The following is a 22,623-nucleotide window of genomic DNA, read 5'->3' as shown; positions in this document are numbered from 1 at the left end:
TCAACATGTCCTACTTCATCATGTCAGACATTAATGTGTTGGCTAAAGCAGAAACAGACTGGTTGGTACAGTAATGGTCATACTGTAATTTCAACAAATGGCTTGCAGTCCAGAGTGTCTCAATAACAAAGGAGAGCAAACCGTTTATCTTCTTCTTGATATTACAGAACGACAGGGTACACTTGTAAACAATTAATTGATTGAGTGTACACATTTTATTCATAACAAAAGAAATCACACATAGCATATTCACAAAAGCATATTTACAAAATCTGAATCATTTGGTTATTTTTATGCAGTCAGAGGGCTCTCTTGCAGCAGGTGAAGTCTGGTCTCAGATAAGGAGTTAGCAACAATCAATCTCCATGCCAACGAGAGCAGCATAGACACTGTAGCCTCAGACTGTATCAGTGTGTGTAACAACAATAACTTGTAAGAAATAATGAGTGAACAATGCAGTACTATTGGGTTTTGGACTCTAACGAGCCACTGGAGCGAGGTTGATGCTGGGACGCTACAGATTCAAATCAACGTTTATTCGTCACGTGTGCAGGATACAGCGGGTGTAACTGTACAGTGAAATGCTTACTTACCAGCTTTCCTCAACAGTGCAGAATCAAATCAAAAAATAAAAAGAGCATTCCGTAACATGGTAAGAGTTGGTAAAGTAGTTACCCTAAGAGAGAACGACAACGAGGAAGAACTCCAAACAGTGAAATTGACAAACAAGTGGTGTGGTACTGAGTATAAGCACGCCACTAGACACATAATTTATGACAGTTCGACCATGCTCATAAATTAATATACAAAATACATTACAATCAGCGTGTCAGGGACGGCTTGACTGATTCTTTCCATTGTGTTTCTGCATCTATTTCAATTGTCACAGAGAAAAATACAATTATTTTCTAGAGCTTTTTTGTGTGTTCTTTTCTTTGAAAAAATGCATGGGAATCACACAGACACAAACTATTTTAGTTTTGTATATAGTTTTGGGTGTAAAGCTAAGAGCACTGGTCCTTCACATCAACATTCTCACTGCATATGAGAAAGTTGTTCATGTAAATGACAGAGCATTATACGTCAGTCATCTTGCATCACTTCAGGAACGTAAGTAGATTAGGGTGGGTGTGGTGGCCCTTGTGGCCCCACTCACCTCCTGGCCCTCCACACCTCCACACACATTTCTCCTGAGGCGATAGCCAGCACTCCTGCCTCCACACTCAACTACAGAGAGAGAGAGAGGAACAGAGAGAGAGAGAGAGTAAAACACATTTTTCTTCAACCAGATAAAGGTAGGAGACTAAGGAGAGAGATTAAGAGGACACCTACAAGCCATCAGAATCTCTAAATAAAAAAAGTGACAATGTGAGAGAGAGGGGAGAGACTCACCCCATTGACGCCTGCTTGGTGGTGCAGTGTGCACAGCGTCCTTGGAGGGGCACAGGGGAGGTGCACCTGGAAAATGAATGGTTGATAAGATAGGAACAGGGAAGGAAGAAACATGGATTTTGTACATCCATGTCATCAACGCACACGGTTTTGATAATGGTTTAATGTTGTTTGTAACTGATTTGATTTATTAGTATCAGCATTAGCCGACGCAAATGGGAGTGAAAATTATCATCCTCTTTGAGGACAATAAAGTAGAAATCTATCTAAAACCCCTAAACAGAATACCATTACAACAGAGCTGAAGAGATATTACTACATATGTTATAATCATTATTGTATTGTGATGCAAAGACAAATTCCCATCCCCGGATGGACAATAAAGACATTCTATTCTATTCAATTAGTGGGCTCCAGGGTGTAAGCCTGGCTAATGCTGTTCTAAAATCTTAACAACTTGGACGTGCTCACATTTCCTTCAAATCTTTCATTCTGTCCATCCTCAACCCAAGGATGTGGGTTCTCACATTACACGATGATTCCCTAGCTACCCTGTGTTTCTCGGTTGTCGTAGGAAAAAAATGCCGACACGCAAACAGTAAGCTGCTTTATTAGTGTGCACATTATTATGTGCAGAAACATAAAAAAGACGGAGGCCCAGAATATGTACTTCATATGAAATAATAATGATAATATGAAATTCTCTTTTTGGTTTCTATCATGGACGCAGATTTAAAATAAATAAAAATAAAAATAATTAAAATATATATTGCTGGAATTCGTTTTGCAAGGCCCGGTGCCCCAGGTGGGTGGAGATTTCACTTAAGGACCAATGGAATGGTCTAAAATATCTAACTCCACCCATTTGGGGCACCGGGCCATGTAAAACAAAATCTTCCATCACCTCGGTCCACACCATGCATTTTGTTGTTGTTGCTTTCCTCTTTGTTTTGGTCTCACATGCTGAATGCTCATTGGCTATTGGCAGCAGACCTTGCCCAATCGCGTTGTAGCACTGCTCATACTACAAGATACACAACAAAAATGTCTGACATGTCAGAAAATTATTGGGACATCCGACAGGGGTCTGGAGAACAGAACAGCCATCATCGGTGAGTCCTTGACCCGCTCAAACAAATGGGTCCCGAAGTACTGACCCTAGTCCAAATTCATAGGATTTTACCCCGATCATGAAATTTCAATCTGGGACGGCAAAAACGTGGCAAAATCGTGTAGTGTATGCCTGGCATAAACCAGACAGAACGCCATGTTCACCATTGTTTCACAGCATTCAGACTGGTTTAACCAGGCTAACATGACGTACCTTGATGGTGCGGTCAGCGGAGCAGGTGTAGAGGCTCCCAGGGGACCTGTGGATGCCGGTGACCAGCGAGGTGTGTCCCACGTCGAACTGGGAGAGGGGCTTGACGGAACCGGCCTGCATGGAGAAGGCATGGAGCATGCCCCGGTTGTCCCCCGCCCACACCTCACTGCCACTGTAGCACATTGACAGCAGGTAGGAGCTCAGCTGGGGAGAGGAGACAAACCAGAATGAAGACACACATATTAACCTATTATAGCCTGGTCCTGGATCTGTTTGTGCAGACTTGCCAACTCCTGGTCATTGTCGAAACAAATAAGACAAAACAGCACAAGCGGAAGGGGGAGAAAGTAAGGAACTTGTCTGTTGGCCCTGCATTAAAGATCAAAATTGGTTAAAGAAAATTGTGATAAATCAAAAAGTATACCAGTTTCATTTAAGGACCAAAACATTGACAGCTGTGCCATATAAACTCAGCAAAAAAAGAAACATCCCTTTTTCAGGACCCTGTCTTTCAAAGATAATTCATGAAAATCCAAATAACTTCACAGATCTTCATTGTAAAGTGTTTAAACATTGTTTCCCATGCTTGTTCAATGAACCATAAACAATTAATGAACATGCACATGTGGAACGGTCGTTAAGACACTAACAGCTTTCAGACGGTAGGCAATTAAGGTCACAGTTATGAAAACTTAAGACACCAAAGAGGCCTTTCTACTGACTCTGAAAAACACCAAAAGAAAGATGCCCAGGGTCCCTGCTCATCTGCGTGAGCGTGCCTTAGGCATGCTGCAAGGAGGCATGAGGACTGCAGATGTGGCCAGGGCAATAAATTGCAATGTCTGTACTGTGAGACGCCTAAGACAGCGCTACAGAGGGACAGGACGAACAGCTGATCGTCCTCGCAGTGGCAGACCACGTGTAACAACACCTGCACAGGATCGGTACATCCGAACATCACACCTGCGGGACAGGTACAGGATGGCAACAACAACTGCCCAAGTTACACCAGGAACGCACAATCCCTCCATCAGTGCTCAGGCTGTCCGCAATAGGCTGAGAGAGGCTGGACTGAGGGCTTGTAGGCCTGTTGTAAGGCAGGTCCTCACCAGACATCACCGGCAACAACATCGCCTATGGGCACAAACCCACCATCGCTGGACCAGACAGGACTGGCAAAATGTGCTCTTCACTGACGAGTCGTGGTTTTGTCTCACCAGGGGTGATGGTCGGATTCGCATTTATCGTCGAAGGAATGAGCGTTACACCGAGGCCTGTACTCTGGAGCAGGATCGATTTGGAGGTGGAGGGTCCGTCATGGTCTGGGGCGGTGTATCACAGCATCATCGGACTGAGCTTGTTGTCATTGCAGGCAATCTCAACGCTGTGCGTTACAGGAAGACATCCTCCTCCCTCATGTGGTACCCTTCCTGCAGGCTCATCCTGACATGACCCTCCAGTATGACAATGCCACCAGCCATACTGCTCGTTCTGTGCATGATTTCCTGCAAGACAGGAATGTCAGTGTTCTGCCATGGCCAGCGAAGAGCCCGGATCTCAATCCCATTGAGCACGTCTGGGACCTGTTGGATCGGAGGGTGAGGGCTAGGGCCATTCCCCCCAGAAATGTCCAGGAACTTGCAGGTGCCTTGGTGGAAGAGTGGGGTAACATCTCACAGCAAGAACTGGCAAATCTGGTGCAGTCCATGAGGAGATGCACTGCAGTATTTAATGCAGCTGGTGGCCAGATACTGACTGTTACTTTTGATTTTGACCCCCCCCCCCCCCCTTTGTTCAGGGACACATTATTCAATTTCTGTTAGTCACATGTCTGTGGAACTTGTTCAGTTTATGTCTCAGTTGTTGAATCTTGTTATGTTCATACAAATATTTACACATTTTAAGTTTGCTGAAAATAAACGCAGTTGACAGTGAGAGGACATTTCTTTTTTTGCTGAGTTTAGATTACAAAATAGTTGGGAAGAGATTTTCGATGTACCGATTCCATGGCACATGGTTTATGAACTGATACGCAAAACGACGACGGATTTAGAATAACAATTTTCTATTTAAATTATTATACAGTGGGGAAAAAAAGTATTTAGTCAGCCATCAATTGTGCAAGTTCTCCCACTTAAAAAGATGAGAGAGGCCTGTAATTTTCATCATAGGTACACGTCATCTATGACAGACAAAATGAGAAAAAAAATTCCAGAAAATCACATTGTAGGATTTTTTATGAATTTATTTGCAAATTATGGTGGAAAATAAGTATTTGGTCAATAACAAAAGTTTCTCAATACTTTGTTATATACCCTTTGTTGGCAATGACACAGGTCAAATGTTTTCTGTAAGTCTTAACAAGGTTTTCACACACTGTTGCTGGTATTTTGGCCCATTCCTCCATGCAGATCTCCTCTAGAGCTGTGATGTTTTGGGGCTGTCGCTGGGCAACACGGACTTTCAACTCCCTCCAAAGATTTTCTATGGGGTTGAGATCTGGAGACTGGCTAGACCACTCCAGGACCTTGAAATGCTTCTTACGAAGCCACTCCTTCGTTGCCCGGGCGGTGTGTTTGGGATCATTGTCATGCTGAAAGACCCAGCCACGTTTCATCTTCAATGCCCTTACTGATTGGCTGGAGGTTTTCACTCAAAATCTCACGATACATGGCCCCATTCATTCTTTCCTTTACACGGATCAGTCGTCCTGGTCCCTTTGCAGAAAAACAGCCCCAAAGCATGATGTTTCCACCCCCATGCTTCACAGTAGGTATGGTGTTCTTTGGATGCAACTCAGCATTCTTTGTCCTCCAAACACGACGAGTTGAGTTTTTACCAAAAAGTTCTATTTTGGTTTCATCTGACCATATGACATTCTCCCAATCCTCTTCTGGATCATCCAAATGCACTCTAGCAAACTTCAGACGGGCCTGGACATGTACTGGCTTAAGCAGGGGGTCACGTCTGGCACTGCAGGATTTGAGTCCCTGGCGGCGTAGTGTGTTACTGATGGTAGGCTTTGTTACTTTGGTCCCAGCTCTCTGCAGGTCATTCACTAGGTCCCCCCGTGTGGTTTTGGGATTTTTGCTCACCGTTCTTGTGATCATTTTGACCCCACGGTGTGAGATCTTGCGTGGAGTCCCAGATCGAGGGAGATTATCAGTGGTCTTGTATGTCTTCCATTTCCTAATAATTGCTCCCACGGTTGATTTCTTCAAACCAAGCTGCTTACCTATTGCAGATTCAGTCTTCCCAGCCTGGTGCAGGTCTACAATTTTGTTTCTGGTGTCCTTTGACAGCTCTTTGGTCTTGGCCATAGTGGAGTTTGGAGTGTGACTGTTTGAGGTTGTGGACAGGTGTCTTTTATACTGATAACATTTTCAAACAGGTGCCATTAATACAGGTAACGAGTGGAGGACAGAGGAGCCTCTTAAAGAAGAAGTTACAGGTCTGTGAGAGCCAGAAATCTTGCTTGTTTGTAGGTGACCAAATACTTATTTTCCACCATAATTTGCAAATAAATTCATTTTTTTTCTCAATTTGTCTGTCATAGTTGACGTGTACCTATGATGAAAATTACAGGCCTCTCTCATCTTTTTAAGTGGGAGAACTTGCACAATTGGTGGCTGACTAAATACTTTTTTTCCCCACTGTACAAAATTCTTGCAACCAATAGAATGTTATATATATGGGGGATACAACCATCCCAGCTCTGCAGATTTTGCTGCGAAGAGACAGAATCATTAGATCATTTGTTTTGGTACTGTCCATATGTAGCTTGTTTTTGGTCGCAGGTCCAGGAATGGCTGAAGCTAACTCTGCAAATAGCTAACTCTGCAAATAGCACTGCTGGGTGATTTGAAAAGTAATTGTCAATCGATCAATAATATAATACTTTTAGCAAAAATCAGTATCTTTAATTTACAATCTGTAGAAACTATGAGAATAGAAAGGTTCAGAACTTTTGAGAAACATCACAGCACAGTTGAAAAATATATGGCAAATAGAAGAATAAAAATGGATGGTGTTAAGAGATAGATGGTGGGGGTTGAGTGGAGCTGAAGGGTGGGACTAAAAACAACACGATAGCTAATGTAAAATATGCTGTGTCCGTAACATCTATATAGGTTCAGAACTTTTGTGAAACAGCACAGTTAAAAGTATATGGCAAATAGAAATCAAACTGGATGGTCTTCAGAGATAAATGGGAGGGGTTGAGGGTAGCTGAAGGATGGGATTAAAAACAAACAAAAGATATCTATTGTAAAAGACATTGTGCCCGTATAAGCTGGAAGTAGAAGCCTACTTGGAAATGATGCAAACAATTACATTGATCGAAGCTACAATCTATCTGCAATATTAAAGCTGATCTACCCCCCCCAAAAAAAAAAAAAAAAAAAACAGCACAAACAGATATGGGTCTGGCTATAATCCACTCCCAGTGAACTGATAGACCACCTTCTAATGGGAAAAAGGATAGTTATGTAGGGATGTGTGTTGGTGAGTGTGGGTAGGGTTGCAAAGCAACCGGTAAATTACCAGTTACCGGAATCTTCTGTAATTTTTCTAATTAACAGGTAAACTATGGCAATCTATGGTAACTTTGGGAATTTATACTGGAATAATGTTTTAAAATGTATTCATAATATAAAGTAATATCAAATTAATATTATATACACACACACACACACAGCGCATTCAGAAAGTATTCAGACCTCTTGACTTTTTCCACTTTGTTACGTTACAGCCTTATTCTATAATTGATTAAATTGTTTTTTCCCCCTCATCAATCTACACACAATACCCCATATTGACAAAGCAAAAACAGGTTTTTAGAAATGTTTGCAAAAATTAAAAATACAACAATAAATGAATATCACATTCACATAAGTATTCAGACCCTTTACTCAGCACTTTGTTGAAGCACCTTTGGCAGCAATTACAGCCTCAAGTCTTCTTAGGTATGACGCTACAAGCTTCGCCCCCAGCCTGAGGTCCTGAGCGCTCTGGAGCTGGTTTTCATCAAGGATCTCTCTGTACTTTGCTCCATTCATCTTTCCCTCGAACCTGACTAGTATCCCAGTCCCTGGCACTGAAAAACATCCCCACAACATGATGCTGCCACCACCATGCTTCACCGTAGGGATGGTGCCAGGTTTCCTCCAGACGTGACGCTTGGAATCAGAACAAAGAGTTCAATCTTGGTTTCATCAGACCAGAGAATCTTGTTTCTCATGGTCTGAGAGTCCTTTAGGCGCCTTCTGGCAAACTCCAAGTGGGCTGTCATTTGCCTTTTACTGAGGAGTGGGTTCCGTCTGGCCACTCTACCATTAAGGCCTGATTGGTGGAGTGCTACAGAGATAGTTGTTCTTCTGAAAGGTTCTCCCATCTCCACAGAGGAACTCTGCAGCTCTGTCAGAGTGACAATCGGGTTCTTGGTCACCTCCCTGACCAAGGCCCTTCTCCCCCAATTGCTCAATTTGGCAGTGTGGCCTGCTCTAGGAAGAGTCTAGGTGGTTCCAATCTTCTTCCATTTAAGAATGATGGATGCCACTGTGTTCTTGGGGATCTTCAGTCTTGCAGAAATGTTTTGGTACCCTTCTGTGCCTCGACACAATCCAGTCTCGGAGCTCTACGGACAATTCCTTCGACCTCATGGCTTTGTTTTCGCTCTGACATGCACTGTCAACTGTGGGACCTTATATAGACAGGTGTGTGCCTTTCCAAATCATGTCCAATCAATAGAATTTACCACAGGTGGACTCCAATCAAGTTGTAGAAACATCTCAAGGATGATCAATGGAAACAGGATGCACCTGAGCTCAATTTCAAGTCTCATAGCAAAGAGCTGAATACTTATGTAAATAAGGTATTTCTGTTTTCTATTTGTAATACATTTGAAAAATTTTATAAAAACCTGTTTTCACTTTGTCATTATGGGGTATTGTGTGTCGATTGATGAGGGAAAACTTTTTTAAATCCATTGTAGAATAAGGCTGTAACGTAACAAAATGTGGAAAAAGGGAAAGGGTCTGAATACTTTCCGAATGCACTAATATACATATATATAAATAACAGTATTAATTTTTTATATCTGTGTCTACACACACCTGTGATGATCTGAAGTACCCCAAAATACTTTGAAAGTTTCCAGTAATATACCCTCCCTTTGCAACCCTAAGTGTGGGGAGTACATGAACAGTAAATTGTAATTATTCTACTATTCTTATACAGTCTGTGTGTAAGTGTGTGTGTTCGCATGCATGTGTATATGTGTGTGTGTGTGTGTTTGTACCTGTAGTTTCTGCAGGGTTTTCCCTGCTCTTCGGTCGTAGATGACCACAGTGCGGTCTTTACTCCCAGATAGGATGTACTGCTCGTCTGCTACCAGGCACAGCACCGCGTTGCTATGGAGACGCAGGCTCTTCACAAGGGGCTCCGCCACTGCAGCACAGACAGATCATGACATCATCATCCAACGACGTCTGACAATTGATAGTTTCTGGATTTGCTCTAATCAACTGATATATTCTGAATGGGCAGTCCATTTGGCCAACCAAAGGATAACGCATAGAAATATAATTACTAGACGGGAAAAGGCCCTTTGTCCAATTACCCCTCAGTAAGTCTATTTCTATACGATAACCATTAGTATTGTTTGTGTTCACTTTTATCGACTGATATAATCTAATTTAGTAGAACAGAGACTACAAGTGCCCTTCTTATGAATCACTCACCTCTGGTGTCGTAGACGCTGACCTTCTTGTCATAGGTGCCGGCCAGCAGCACGTCCGTCTGGGGGAGGGCCAGGCAGAGCACGGCAGCCCGGGCCCTGATTAGGCCCCTCTCAGCCCCTTGGGCCCCCAGGTCCCATAGCCTCACTGTGCTGTCGAAGGAGCCCGAGGCCAGCAGGGGTCCCCGGGCCGCCAGGCACCACACCCAGCCTTTGTGGGTGCTGAAGAGGCCCTGGCCCCCCAGTGTATGGAGCAGCCTGCCCGTGGAGCCCCCCTCCCGTAGGTCCCACAGGTTCACGTTCCTGTCCCGGGAGCCTGAGGCACACACTGCCCCCTCTCCCCCCACCAAGAGAACCGAGTTGACCTCAGCAATGTGCCCTGAGGGGAGGGAGAGGCGCTCCAGGGCTGGGGGAGGACTGGGAGGGCAGCTGGACCCGTTTCTCTCTCCCTCTCCTCCCAGTTTCGGGCCCGCTATGTAATCTTGACCGTCTCTATCCGCCAAAACTCCCACTCTCTCCTCCACCTCGATGGCCTCCAGGACCCCTTGTTCATCATCTCTCTCCTCCACCTCGATGGCCTCCAGGACCCCTTGTTCATCATCTCTCTCCTCCTCCATCATGGCCTCGGCTGCAGCCTCCTGCCTCTCCTCTCCCTCCCCAACTCCCATCGGTAGATCCCCTCCCCCATCTTGCTGCATCTCTCCCTCCTCCATCAACTCCTCCCCATCCCACGGTACTGCCATCACTCCCTCCACCCGAAAACCTACCTCCTCTACCTCTATCCCCTCATCCACTTGGGGCCTGCCCTCTTCCACCTCCTCCCACTCTCCAATCCCTTCCTCTGCCAGGGCCTCTCTATCCCTTTCCCTCTCCTGGGCCCTCTCCACCTCTCTCTCCCTCTCTGCCTGCTCGGCCTCCCTGGCGGCCCTCTCCCCCTGGCCCGTCCAGCAAGTGATCAGCTCCTCCATCTCCAGGCAGGCCGAGGGCCAGTCAAAGCCGTCCCGTGGCCCCACGGGGAAGGAGGCTCTGGGACCGGTTAGCCTGCATGCCCGCAACTGCCATGCCGTGCTGTCCTTACCCACATTTCCCAGGGCGTGACACACCTGTAGAGGGAGAGACATGGACCTGATTCACACTGTAGGGCTGGCCTGAACCGTACTAGGCTGACTTGGACATTTTATTTTCACAAGATCCTTTCCAGCATGTTTCCAGCAGCTATGATGGATGTGTAACCAGGTCAGGACAGCCCAGTACAGCTCAGATACATAAACAACTCAACCATTTCTTTTTCTAAAAGATTAAGCCTGTAGCTTTTTCCAAATGTCCCTAGCCTAGCATGGTTTCCAGTCTATTATGGCATTAGGCCCCGTGTAGCTCAGTTGGTAGAGCATGGCGCTTGCAACGCCAGGGTTGTGGGTTCGATTCCCACGGGGGGCCAGGGGGGCCAGTATGAAAATGGTAAGGTAAGTCGCTCTGGATAAGAGCGTCTGCTAAATGACTAAAATGTACAGTGGGGGAAAAAAAGTATTTAGTCAGCCACCAATTGTGCAAGTTCTCCCACTTAAAAAGATGAGAGAGGCCTGTAAGTTTCATCATAGGTACACGTCAACTATGACAGACAAATTGAGAAAACAAAATCCAGAAAATCACATTGTAGGATTTTTAATGAGTTTATTTGCTAATTATGGTGGAAAATAAGTATTTGGTCACCTACAAACAAGCAAGATTTCTGGCTCTCACAGACCTGTAACTTCTTCTTTAAGAGGCTCCTCTGTCCTCCACTCGTTACCTGTATTAATGGCACCTGTTTGAACTTGTTATCAGTATAAAAGACACCTGTCCACAACCTCAAACAGTCACACTCCAAACTCCACTATGGCCAAGACCAAAGAGCTGTCAAAGGACACCAGAAACAAAATTGTAGACCTGCACCAGGCTGGGAAGACTGAATCTGCAATAGGTAAGCAGCTTGGTTTGAAGAAATCAACTGTGGGAGCAATTATTAGGAAATGGAAGACATACAAGACCACTGATAATCTCCCTTGATCTGGGGCTCCACGCAAGATCTCACCCCGTGGGGTCAAAATGATCACAAGAACGGTGAGCAAAAATCCCAGAACCACACGGGGGGACCTAGTGAATGACCTGCAGAGAGCTGGGACCAAAGTAACAAAGCCTACCATCAGTAACACACTACGCCGCCAGGGACTCAAATCCTGCAGTGCCAGACGTGACCCCTTGCTTAAGCCAGTACATGTCCAGGCCCGTCTGAAGTTTGCTAGAGTGCATTTGGATGATCCAGAAGAGGATTGGGAGAATGTCATATGGTCAGATGAAACCAAAATAGAACTTTTTGGTAAAAACTCAACTCGTCGTGTTTGGAGGACAAAGAATGCTGAGTTGCATCCAAAGAACACCATACCTACTGTGAAGCATGGGGGTGGAAACATCATGCTTTGGGGCTGTTTTTCTGCAAAGGGACCAGGACGACTGATCCGTGTAAAGGAAAGAATGAATGGGGCCATGTATCGTGAGATTTTGAGTGAAAACCTCCTTCCATCAGCAAGGGCATTGAAGATGAAACGTGGCTGGGTCTTTCAGCATGACAATGATCCCAAACACACCGCCCGGGCAACAAAGGAGTGGCTTCGTAAGAAGCATTTCAAGGTCCTGGAGTGGCCTAGCCAGTCTCCAGATCTCAACCCCATAGAAAATCTTTGGAGGGAGTTGAAAGTCTGTGTTGCCCAGCGACAGCCCCAAAACGTCACTGCTCTAGAGGAATGGGCCAAAATACCAGCAACAGTGTGTGAAAACCTTGTGAAGACTTACAGAAAACGTTTGACCTGTGTCATTGCCAACAAAGGGTATATAACAAAGTATTGAGAAACTTTTGTTATTGACCAAATACTTATTTTCCACCATAATTTGCAAATAAATTCATTAAAAATCCTACAATGTGATTTTCTGGAGAAAAAAAATCTCATTTTGTCTGTCATAGTTGACGTGTACCTATGATGAAAATTACAGGCCTCTCTCATCTTTTTAAGTGGGAGAACTTGCACAATTGGTGGCTGACTAAATACATTTTTTCCCCACTGTAAATGTAAAAATGTTTTGCCAACTCTGTTGTCATTGGCATGCTGGACAAGCTAAAGCAGAAGCAGATCGGTATCCAGGACAGGTATGACGCTGTCCACTGACACACACACCTGTGGCAGGACCGTGATGACACACTGTGCTGGGAGGTGCGAGGCGATGCGAGCCACCATCTCCCACGGCAACGACAGCAAGCCGCTTCCTTCAGCAGACGGGGAAGGGCTCGGTTCAGCAGAGGGGAGCCGAGAGCCTGAGGGCAGCCTGTGAGAAAGAACAGTGTGGGATGGGACTGTTATACCCTTCTTACACATCTGTGTCAACCCAAACGTTATAGGCTCTGACATGTTCTTGTCACACTGTCCTTTTCAGCAGAGTTCCAGCTACTATGGTGGGCGCATCATAACCAAGCCAGCAGTGCTCATTAGCGCACCCCTAAGAATAATGGAACTTTTCTGAAAGCAGGAAGACTGTTGTGAGGGTCATCAGAGGTACCAACCTTAGCTGTCCAGGCCTGGAGGCTTCATTGGAGGGCTGATTCAGTGGTGCAGATTCAGCTTCTTTCTCCTCTCTCCCGGCCCCTGCCTCATCTTGCCCCACAGTGACCCGAGGCTCAGACATCCACTCCACTTACTGCAGGAGTGTATCATACATTTTAGTTTCATTTCAGATTCTCGGCTAAGGCAGTCAGTCATTGATGACTAGCACAATCAAATTGTCAATAGGGTCATGATTGTGCATTCATTGCTAACAAATGGAATAACTACAGTAAAAAACATCCTAAAAACTATACACCATAATGGGAACAGAACTTTATAATTGCCCTAGGACTTTAACAGATACAGGGAACAAGTGTAACATGCTAGTTAGATATGATGCACTTAACCACAAGTCCTTCTGTTACTTATGAGGTCTGACAGTTCATTTGACAGCAGTAGCCTTTGTCAGTCCACGTATGACATTTTTCAATATGAGCCCGGTGCAAGAAGAAAAAGCCTAAAAGCTAGCCAGCGACGGTTGCTACCGGGCGTTGGCTGGTAATATCAGTGTCAAGCAAGCTAACTTGCAAAATAGCCTTTGTTTGCCAATCAAGCGAGTAATCCTGGAACTTAACACATGTAAAAGTTAACAACTGTGATAACCAGCTCCTCGACATTGAAAGAAAACAGTGACCGATGATTCTTCTTTAACTCGAGTTTTATAAGAAATCGGATAGACATGACAGTTGCTAGCTACTGTACCGACAAATTGCTCCTTCATTCAAATGAGGTTTCCACTAGCTAGATGTATCGTCAAAATTCGTCAAAACAAAAACTAGCTTTTTGGTCTTAATTTAAGGTTATCAGTGTGGTTAAGGTTAGGTTTAAAATCAGATTTTAATAAGATAAATTCTAGAAATAGGCAGAGTTTATGACTTGCAGTGACGCGACGACCCTAACAAATGGGGTTTCTTTTCCGGCGCATTCCAAATTTCGTCATTAACCTAAGATGTAAACAAACCAGCATCTGTTCATCTTTTGTATGGCTATTTGTTTGTACTGTAGCGGTTTGTTGGCTTTTGTAAATTCTAGTGTTCATTAAACAAGAAAAACAGCATAGGATCAGTTTTGACAATGGTTTACAAATGTTGACATGTGTATCTCAGTTGGTAGAGCATGGCGTTTGAAACGCCAGGGTTGTGGGTTCGATTCCCACGGGGGGGCCAGTATGAAAATGTATACACTCACTAACTAAGTCGCTCTGGAGAAGAGCGTCTGCTAAATGACTAAAATGTTTACAATAAAGAATTGCATTAATACATTGAATGATAGGTCTGCACTTTAAGCGTGATCCATAGGTTGTCAGGCTGCTGTATGAAGGTTGTAGAAAAAGCTGAGTTCAGATCCTCTCATCTGATGGATACCATGGAAAAATTATACCAAATGTGACGGGGTGCAACATTAACTTGGCACAGCCAGGCTCAATAATATATGTCAACAAGTTGGTACATCTAAATAAAAACAGTCAACATCAGTTTATTCCCAGCTTGATAGAAAACCTTTTATTTCCCCATTCACAAAAGTAAACTAGAAAGTGATACATCAGTTAACATCCCACCTGCACCACAGTTAAGAAAAAAAAAAACGCTACTACATCAAATTCATTCGTCAAGAATGATTTCAAGATTGAAACAAAATGTATACAGGAGTTTTCACAATTCTTCCCATCTTTCCCCAGGTATGCACCATGCTGTCTCCCACTCTCAGTACTACCACTTTACATTACATTTGACAAAATAAAATGGTCCGCTATAAAACAACGAAAACAAAAAAATTCTTTAAATAAAAAGAACATTACAGGGAAAAAACTTTTAAAGTCTAAAAAAAACTTTGTGCGCTTCCTCCGCACAAAAAAAAAATCATTGAAAACAAAAATGCAAAATTTAAAAAAAAAAATGGTATATCTCGTAAGTCTTGAAAAAAATGTTTTAAAAATGCCTCAACTTGTGGAAAACTGTTAAACTTGAGAATAAGAGTTGGTTTTGAGATCAATATTTCGCTACTATTATTTAAGAGGCGATTTAACCTCAACGTTTTTACCCAATTCTTCCTAATAGGACCAGTATCACATTGGTAGCATTGTACAAAGACTGTGGCAATTAGCCAGTAGATCTGTGCACACCTATCCTACTCACAACCTTGATGGTGGACCGGACCCCCATCCACCAACACTTGCATATCAGTTTACCCCTTTAGGATACGATTAAAGTGTCACCCTCTAAGGGTGGAAGCGGTTTACAAAAGTGTGTAAAGATTCAAAATACTGTCAAATCAACCACTTATGTACCAGTGGGTTGGTGTTAAAAATCCATGTTACATGGATAAATGCTCATCTTACTTGAAATTGCATTTTCATAGGTTAGCCTGATGCTTAAGGCAGTGTTATCTTCACATTTTGAATATCAATTTTCATTGTGCGAGATAAAGATGGCCATAGTTTCATTACTGACTTGCTAAATCTCAGCAAAGCTTTGAAAGAGACCTGAGGTCCGACTGGCAATCAAACTGAGATGGTAAAATATGACAAGTGTTGATGATACACAGGGTCTCTCCAACATCTCGGGTGTCAGCTACATGTCCATCACCTTGGGGGAGGGCCTGTGCAAAGTTAAGTCTATGCGGGACACACGCATACAGTAAAATACAGACAGACACACAATCAACAATAGTCAGACGTGACAGAGACCTTCAGACACTGACAAAATACAAGACCATCACTCCCTCACGAATGTTAACGTATCCAATCTCAGGGGAAACAAAAAGAGAATTAGGATCTGTATAATACCCAGACATATCCTACACAGTATCAATGGGTTGTGGAAAACAGCAAATGGCGACAACAGCCACCAACTGGACTAGAGCCAGTTTAACCCTGGACTTCTCGTACTTCTTCTCAGCCTGACTAAAGATGGCCGCCCACTTTTATTATCACAGCTTGCGTGGGCGAGTTGCAATTGATGTAGCTCTTAAAGACGTCCTCCTAGAAGGGCATGTATCTGCCTTTAATGAGATAGTTGAATAAAACGATTACGGAAAAGCATGCAACTCAAATTTGTTCGGGACCATGGACGAGATATGTATTATTAAGATAGCAGACTGACTAGTCAAGGTATTTTTCTATCTTTGCGGACTTACAGCAGTCTCCCCTACTATTCATCATTCTGCTCACGTAGAAAAGGCTGGGAAACATTATGTTGGACTGTCTGGAAACACTTGTGGGATGTACACAGGATCCAAAATACTTGATGTCTGTCAGTCCTTCCCTTTTAAAAGGAGCAATCTGATTGCTAAATGCATTTTTTGACTTTCAAATGAATTATAGCCATTGATTCTTGAATATAACATATGCCTAATGATCTTAGCTCAACTGTCGTACCCCATCAGAACCCAAAGTAAGCTTTTTTACTCATTTTTTGGAAATAAAATGTATACAAATACTGTATTGCCTCAAAACATGGTTAAAACAATCATCTTGATATCATGGACAGTCCAGTCCCTGTATCCATTGCTCTGTCCGTGAGTCGTTACACTTCTCCAGCCACATCCCTCAGCTGTTTACCAAATCAGTGGCGGGTTAGCTGTTTGGTATTATTCAAACTGCAGATTGACCATTTAAATCTATGGTCCTCAACTTACCCTTTAAATCAATTCCATCCATCTGATTGGATGCCTTACTTATTAACCTAGCATATGAACGGCGGCATTAGCCTTAACTTCTCATTTTGACCATTGCTTATACAATAACTTCATTATATCGTGTCTTACTTCAGCAAACCATAACAGTCCTAAAATCATTTGACAAAAAGAAATAGAGCCTATACCCTTAAGATTGGTATATTTACTGTCTATCATTTAAGTGAGATTCTACATTCTTACAAATAAAAGTGCATAATATCAAAAAGAACCAGCAACTGATGTATTATAAAGTTCTTACTGATGCCTTATCGCTCTAATCCATTGTAAATACTATAAAAACAAAAGAAGTAGCAGCAAAACGGATTATGATTTTTACTACAGTATAACTGGTTGCAGGGAGTTATTCTTCTATAAGATCGATTGAACCTTGCGTCTCTGAACTATGACATTACTGGATCTCGACACTAAAGAAACCCACCCGTTTGCTATGTGTTAAGTATGGCGACAGGGGAGGGCTGGTCACAGAATAGGGGGGGGGGGGGGGGGGGGGTGCAAATAACCTAGTGTTGTTACCTTTGAACGATAAGCCTACTACCATTGTTTCCGAATGTAAAAATCTACTTGTAACAACAAGATACGCACACACACGTCACTTAACAAGAGGTGATCAATGCCATGCAAACCAATCAAACCCTTACTGGAGCTAGTCAAAAGGAAAAAATGACATTTGTCAGCACTACAGTAAATTATTTCTGGAAGGATTGTGTCGGTCTGTTGTAGTAAGAACTGGGAAAGGAAAAAAACAGACTACATTTAAATTACTATTTTTCTTAGAAGGGAAACAAATATCATTTCAAAAATAAATTCTGCAAGCAAGGGAAGAAAAATTGTCTAAATGTACCTGTGTTTTATAGAGATAAGTCCCAATATGAACAGGTACGGTAATGTACGGTCTATGAAAGCTTGTGTAGTATAGGTGCAAATTACTCTTCTAGAACTCTCCCCGTTATTATGTTGAAAAGCCTCTCATGCTTTCCCCTCTGAGGCTAGCCTTCAGGCAGCTATTATAAAACATCAGCGCTACATCTGTATCCCACCCACAGCCTTTGTATAGATTCTCAAATGACTATTGTAGAATGTATGCAATGTGCTTGTGCACCGATTGGTCGTTCGGGCCAGGGCAACTACCTTCCCTGCCTGAACTAAGTCTAAGTGTGCCAGTCTACATATGTGTGTTGTGTTTTTAAACTGTGGCTCCTGGGCTGGTTTTGAGATTTCTCCTTAATTTACTTATTCCGGGGTTGCTGCCACCCCGCCCGCCCTCCCACCACAGCTCTCCTCTAACCTTGGTTATCGAATGGATCTAGTGCCGTTCGTAGCCGGCCCGTGCATTTGCTTATCCTACCCTCCCTCCCCCTCTTATAGAACCCCTGTGGCTTTGGTTACATCGGAGTATGTCGTTGGATTTAAGTTTGGCGTTTGAAATCCAGAGGTTTTCTCCCCAGTTTCCCTCCCAGTAACCCTCCCTCCCACCCACCCTCACAGAGACACACAGGGTCGTGGGACTTGTAGTCTGAATGGACAGGAGCCAGGGCCAATCCCTCTCCTCCTCCCCCCACGATCAGGGCAGTGCAGTAACACAGATGGATGAGTTCCCCCAGTAACCCTCCCGTAGATTAAACCTGGAGAGGGGACAAAGTGGGAGAAGAGGAACGAATAGGAAGAGGAGGGAGAAAAGGGAAAACAAGTTAATTTTTTATTCAGGTGAACAGAGAGAACATGGACTAAACATAACATTAGGATATGGGGAAAGGAAGCCGATCCTAGATCAGTTCTACCTAAAGTGAGTCAATACCTGACAGGCGTGTCCTGTGTCGGCGAGGGGAACTACACGCCATAGCAGGCCGACAGCCTCTCCTTCAGCAGAGGGGGGAATTGTTCTGAGAACTGCTGCCAGTTCTCCTCGCCCACCTGGTCCTTGAAGCCATGGAGGATCTACAACACAACAAACAAAGCTTGTAAATCAAGGTGGGGTATACGGTCAGTGGTCTTCAGCGACTGGCAAAGCTGGTTCTTTTGTTTTCTTGGCACCACACATCTCAGAGTCTAAAATATCCACAATATATGTTCAGATTTCGAATGTCTGTAGATAAAGATCATCACAGGGTGTGGAGGAAGAGGAGCATGAGGTCTACTTAGAACCCAACAGTCTAGAACCTTTGTATCCTGAGGATCAAACGTATGGGTGAGATTTGTTGAGGTATATATCTCCCGAGTGCTTACCTTGTAGAACATGTCTCTCAGATCGTCCTTAGGACTAACCCAGGAGGCCACAGCATCACAGAAGAAGATGAAGTCCTGAAGAGAGACACCAAAGTTCATATGACAACATCCTCATCATCCAACATTCATCCACATTCCCTTACTCATTTAGGTTCCAATCATCCTTCAATGACACCAAACACGCTTGGTTGAATACAATGTGCCTTCTCTCACCAGAGTTACCTCAGAGTCTAAATTACATCCACACTAGTTATTCAGATTAAGAATGTCTGTTTAGAGTTCATAATAGACAAGAGTGGAGAGGCAACACACTCGGGGAACAAAAATATTAAAAGTATTGGCCCCAGTAAATCCATATTCCTGTGTGGAACAGTGTTCACCTGAACCACTCCAGCGGGGTTGACGCCGATCATCATGCAGATTCCACGGAACGCAGAGTCTTTCTCCTCATTGTCCCTGATGTTCCTCAACGATGTGCACCAGGGTCTGATGAACTGTTGCAGCATGGGAGACACCTCCTGTGGACACACGTACCCCAGCCTGCCGATCGTAATGGCTGTCCCAAGAGAAACAGAGGAGTGATTATGTGTCAATAACTACAGAGCCATACCAATAAGTTTTAGAACAATAACTTCAAAGTCAGATCTCCTAGTCTCACACTCAGAGCTTTAACTTCCACATTGAACATCTCAGATTTCAAATGTCTGTTAAAGAGATCATAATAGGAGTGGACTGGAGCCTAAATACTTGTTGTTTTCCATGGGGGTAGGGATTTAAACATGTGTCTGTGTGAGTACCGTACCTGTATTCTCCAGGAGGGTCTTGGGTGTGTTAGGTCTGTTGATTATCTCCACCAGGTTGTTGAGGACCAGCCCAACATAGGGTTGCATGTCTGATCCTACAGTCACCAGGGAAAACGCAACACAATCAACCAGCTGGAAATTATGGCATTGCTCTCCATACATTTACATTTTAGTGATTTAGCAGACGCTCTTATCCAGAGCGACTTACAGTTAGTGCATACATTACTTTTTCTTTTTCCCCATACCCCCCGTGGGAATCGAACCCACAACCCTGGCGTTGCAAACGGCATGCTCTACGAACTGAGCTACATCCCCTGCCGGCCATTCCCTCCCCTACCCTAGACGACGCTGGACCAATTGTGCGCTGCCCCATGGGTCTCCCCGTCGCGGCCGGCTACGACAGAGCCTGGATTCAAACCAGGATCTCTAGTGGCACAGCTAGCACTGCGATGCAGTGCCTTAGACCACTGCGCCACTCGGGAGTATACCCATACCTGGGTTCAATTACTATTGGAAATCTTTCAGATACTTTGAGCATTTTCTCTAGCCTGCCTGGAGTGGCAAATGGACGGGGTTTAAACTTTGGGGCCTTTTCTATAGGTTCCTTTCATATACAATCAAGCACAGCTTAAGTATTTCAAATGATTTCAAATAGAATTTGAAGCCAGGTCTACAGTCAACTCCAACATCAGCGCTATCAAGTATTCACTGTCATTTAGAGTATTTATAGTGTCATCATTACAATCACTTCTATCAAATCACCATTACCAACATGGATTACTGATGGAGTGAATCTGGTGGTGTTGCTACAAAAATAGGGTTCTCGTGATTTCTGGCCAATTTCCCAAAATGGCCACCATCTTTAGCCATGGTTCCCCCTAGCTCACCTGAGCAATCTCCTTCATCCTTCTTGTCAGTTCTCCCTGTAGAGGTATTTTAGCACAATGTCACTACACTGTACTACTGCTGGTTGGCCTGCCATGCTTGCACACACCTGCAGGCCTCACTGTTAGAGTCCAATGGTAGCAGGACCCATCACTCAGGCATCTTGCAGCACACTGTAGTCAAGGGAGATTGACTCACTCGTATGACAGAGGGTCATTGAGTTCATGGGTTATAGAGCAAGGGCAGCGAATCAAATCTGACAGAGTTAGCTACATGCTCCATCCAAAAGACAGCAAACCCTAGCAGCATACACCATAACACACGTGACACCATTACCATCTGTGTGTTCATCCCTACACCGGGACCTCTGTCACACACTCAGACCTTTAACTTCCACATAGAACATTTCAGATTTCGAATGTCTGTTAGAGAGATCATCATAGGTGCAGACTGGTTGTTGGTTGTCTGTGTGTGTTATTATGAGAATTAGTAAGGGAGGGAGAGAGCGAGGGAAAGCAGAGATAGTGAGATGCATTTAAGAGTGGTTGTGAGGTAAAGAGTGCAGGTGTGTAATAAATTAAGACTGCAGTCAGGACACACAGCAAGCAGTAACTCACCCATCTGCATGGCGATCTCGCCAATGGCCCAGGTAGCGTTGTTACACACAGAGATGAACTCTGGGTTCAGGTTCAGGCCCAGGATCGGCATGAACTCAGCTGGATGGGGGATACACAGGTTTATATACAAACACTACACACAACTTGTCACACAATCCCTGCTATACACAAACTCCCACAAACACACAGGTTAAACAAACAGTACACTCAACAAGTCACACAATCACTGGTATACACACTCACCAATATACAAATAATACCTAAACTACTAGTCACTCCAACACACATACCTCCTCAGCGCCAGCAACTGGTAATCTAGTCCTGATTATGAATCTACTTTTTCATGACATTGACAGGTAATTTCTTCATTACTATGGTCGACTCACCAATGCAGGGTTTGACGTGAGGGAAGCAGGCCTTGGTCAGGTCTCCCAGCAGAGCAAAGGAGCTCTGTCTCACCTCTGGCATAGGGTCCTGGTGGAACGCACAGTTAGTCTCAAAAACACACACACATCTGATTAAAACAAATATTTGGAACTTTTAACACTCCAAACAGCAATAATACCAACTTTCATACAAACCAGTTTCAGTTTTTTTTTTGCGAACGACAGAGCAGCACTGTATAAACTATACGGCAACTTATCCTCCTTCAAATTGACTAATTTAACATTTTCAAAATGGCCACTGACAGTTGGCACTTGGATGCCCCTGTGTACCTGCATGCACTGGAAGAGCAGGGTCATGATGTTGCTGCGGGCAACCAGCTGGTCCACACTGCCCCCCAAGCCCTCGGCCAGGCCACTCAGCAGGTCCAGGGCCACAATCATAAAGTCCTTGTCAGGGGCTTCGTACTGGTCAGGGTGCTGGTTGTACATCTGGAGAGAGAGGAGACGGACAGAGAGTCATCAGTGGGTTGTTGTTCAGTTAGGATATGAAGCTAAAACGCTGTACGATTTGTTTAATAAATTGCTGAATAAACGCAGTTTGTTTACGCTAACTTATGTTTTGTGGTGTAGAATAAATTGACAATTAACATTTGTTTATATTCTAATTTATAATTAATATCTGAAACCAGGTTTCCATCCAACCTTTTCATGCCAGTAAAGTACATGTTGGATTAAAAAAAAAATCACGACAGGCCTGATGGAAAGAGCAAATTTGTCTGTAACCTTTCCAAACGTCGACAAAACAAAATTCGCTAGACAAGGTGGAATCTTTTTGCTTCGGTAAAATGTATTATGCGAGAAATGGCGGTGGAAACACTTCTGCGCAAATATTGATATTACCATCATACCGAAGAGTCACACGATGGCAT

General features: G+C 43.8%; 2 protein-coding genes across 2 annotated transcripts; both read right to left on the bottom strand.

Moving 5' to 3' along the window:
* Positions 1-200: 200 nt before the first annotated feature.
* On the bottom strand, positions 201-13,560 carry LOC311145444 (F-box/WD repeat-containing protein 9-like). The gene is made up of 8 exons (XM_084181683.1): positions 13,432-13,560; positions 13,045-13,178; positions 12,662-12,809; positions 9,457-10,555; positions 9,015-9,163; positions 2,717-2,920; positions 1,393-1,458; positions 201-1,227 (listed from the first exon to the last, which is right to left on the bottom strand). The coding sequence occupies exons 2-8, from the start codon at positions 13,164-13,166 to the stop codon at positions 1,153-1,155; spliced, it is 1,863 nt and encodes a 620-aa protein (XP_084037809.1). The 5' UTR covers positions 13,167-13,178; positions 13,432-13,560; the 3' UTR covers positions 201-1,152.
* Positions 13,561-18,282: 4,722 nt separating this feature from the next.
* On the bottom strand, positions 18,283-22,623 carry LOC311139793 (transportin-2-like; the record flags this gene model as incomplete). Its single annotated transcript, XM_084174746.1, has 9 exons — positions 18,283-18,402; positions 18,576-18,715; positions 19,004-19,078; positions 19,384-19,559; positions 19,806-19,901; positions 21,309-21,407; positions 21,695-21,782; positions 22,025-22,183; positions 22,603-22,623. The coding sequence occupies 8 exons, from the start codon at positions 22,621-22,623 to the stop codon at positions 18,608-18,610; spliced, it is 822 nt and encodes a 273-aa protein (XP_084030872.1). The 3' UTR covers positions 18,283-18,402; positions 18,576-18,607.

This window comes from Coregonus lavaretus (genome assembly GCF_964263955.1).
Source record: "Coregonus lavaretus genome assembly, chromosome: 2".
NCBI classification, from domain to species: Eukaryota; Metazoa; Chordata; class Actinopteri; order Salmoniformes; family Salmonidae; genus Coregonus; species Coregonus lavaretus.
This window is presented reverse-complemented; position numbering and strand designations above follow the sequence as displayed.

Bases quoted from the DNA above. Each gene is read 5' to 3' on its own strand.
- LOC311145444 (XM_084181683.1), bottom strand. From the start codon at position 13,166: ATGTCTGAGCCTCGGGTCACTGTGGGGCAAGATGAGGCAGGGGCCGGG. The intron at 12,810-13,044 runs GTTGGTACCTCT...TCTTTCTCACAG, and splicing joins TCCAGGCCTGGACAGCTAAG to GCTGCCCTCAGGCTCTCGGC. The intron at 9,164-9,456 runs GTGAGTGATTCA...TCTGTGCTGCAG, and splicing joins CAGCGTCTACGACACCAGAG to TGGCGGAGCCCCTTGTGAAG.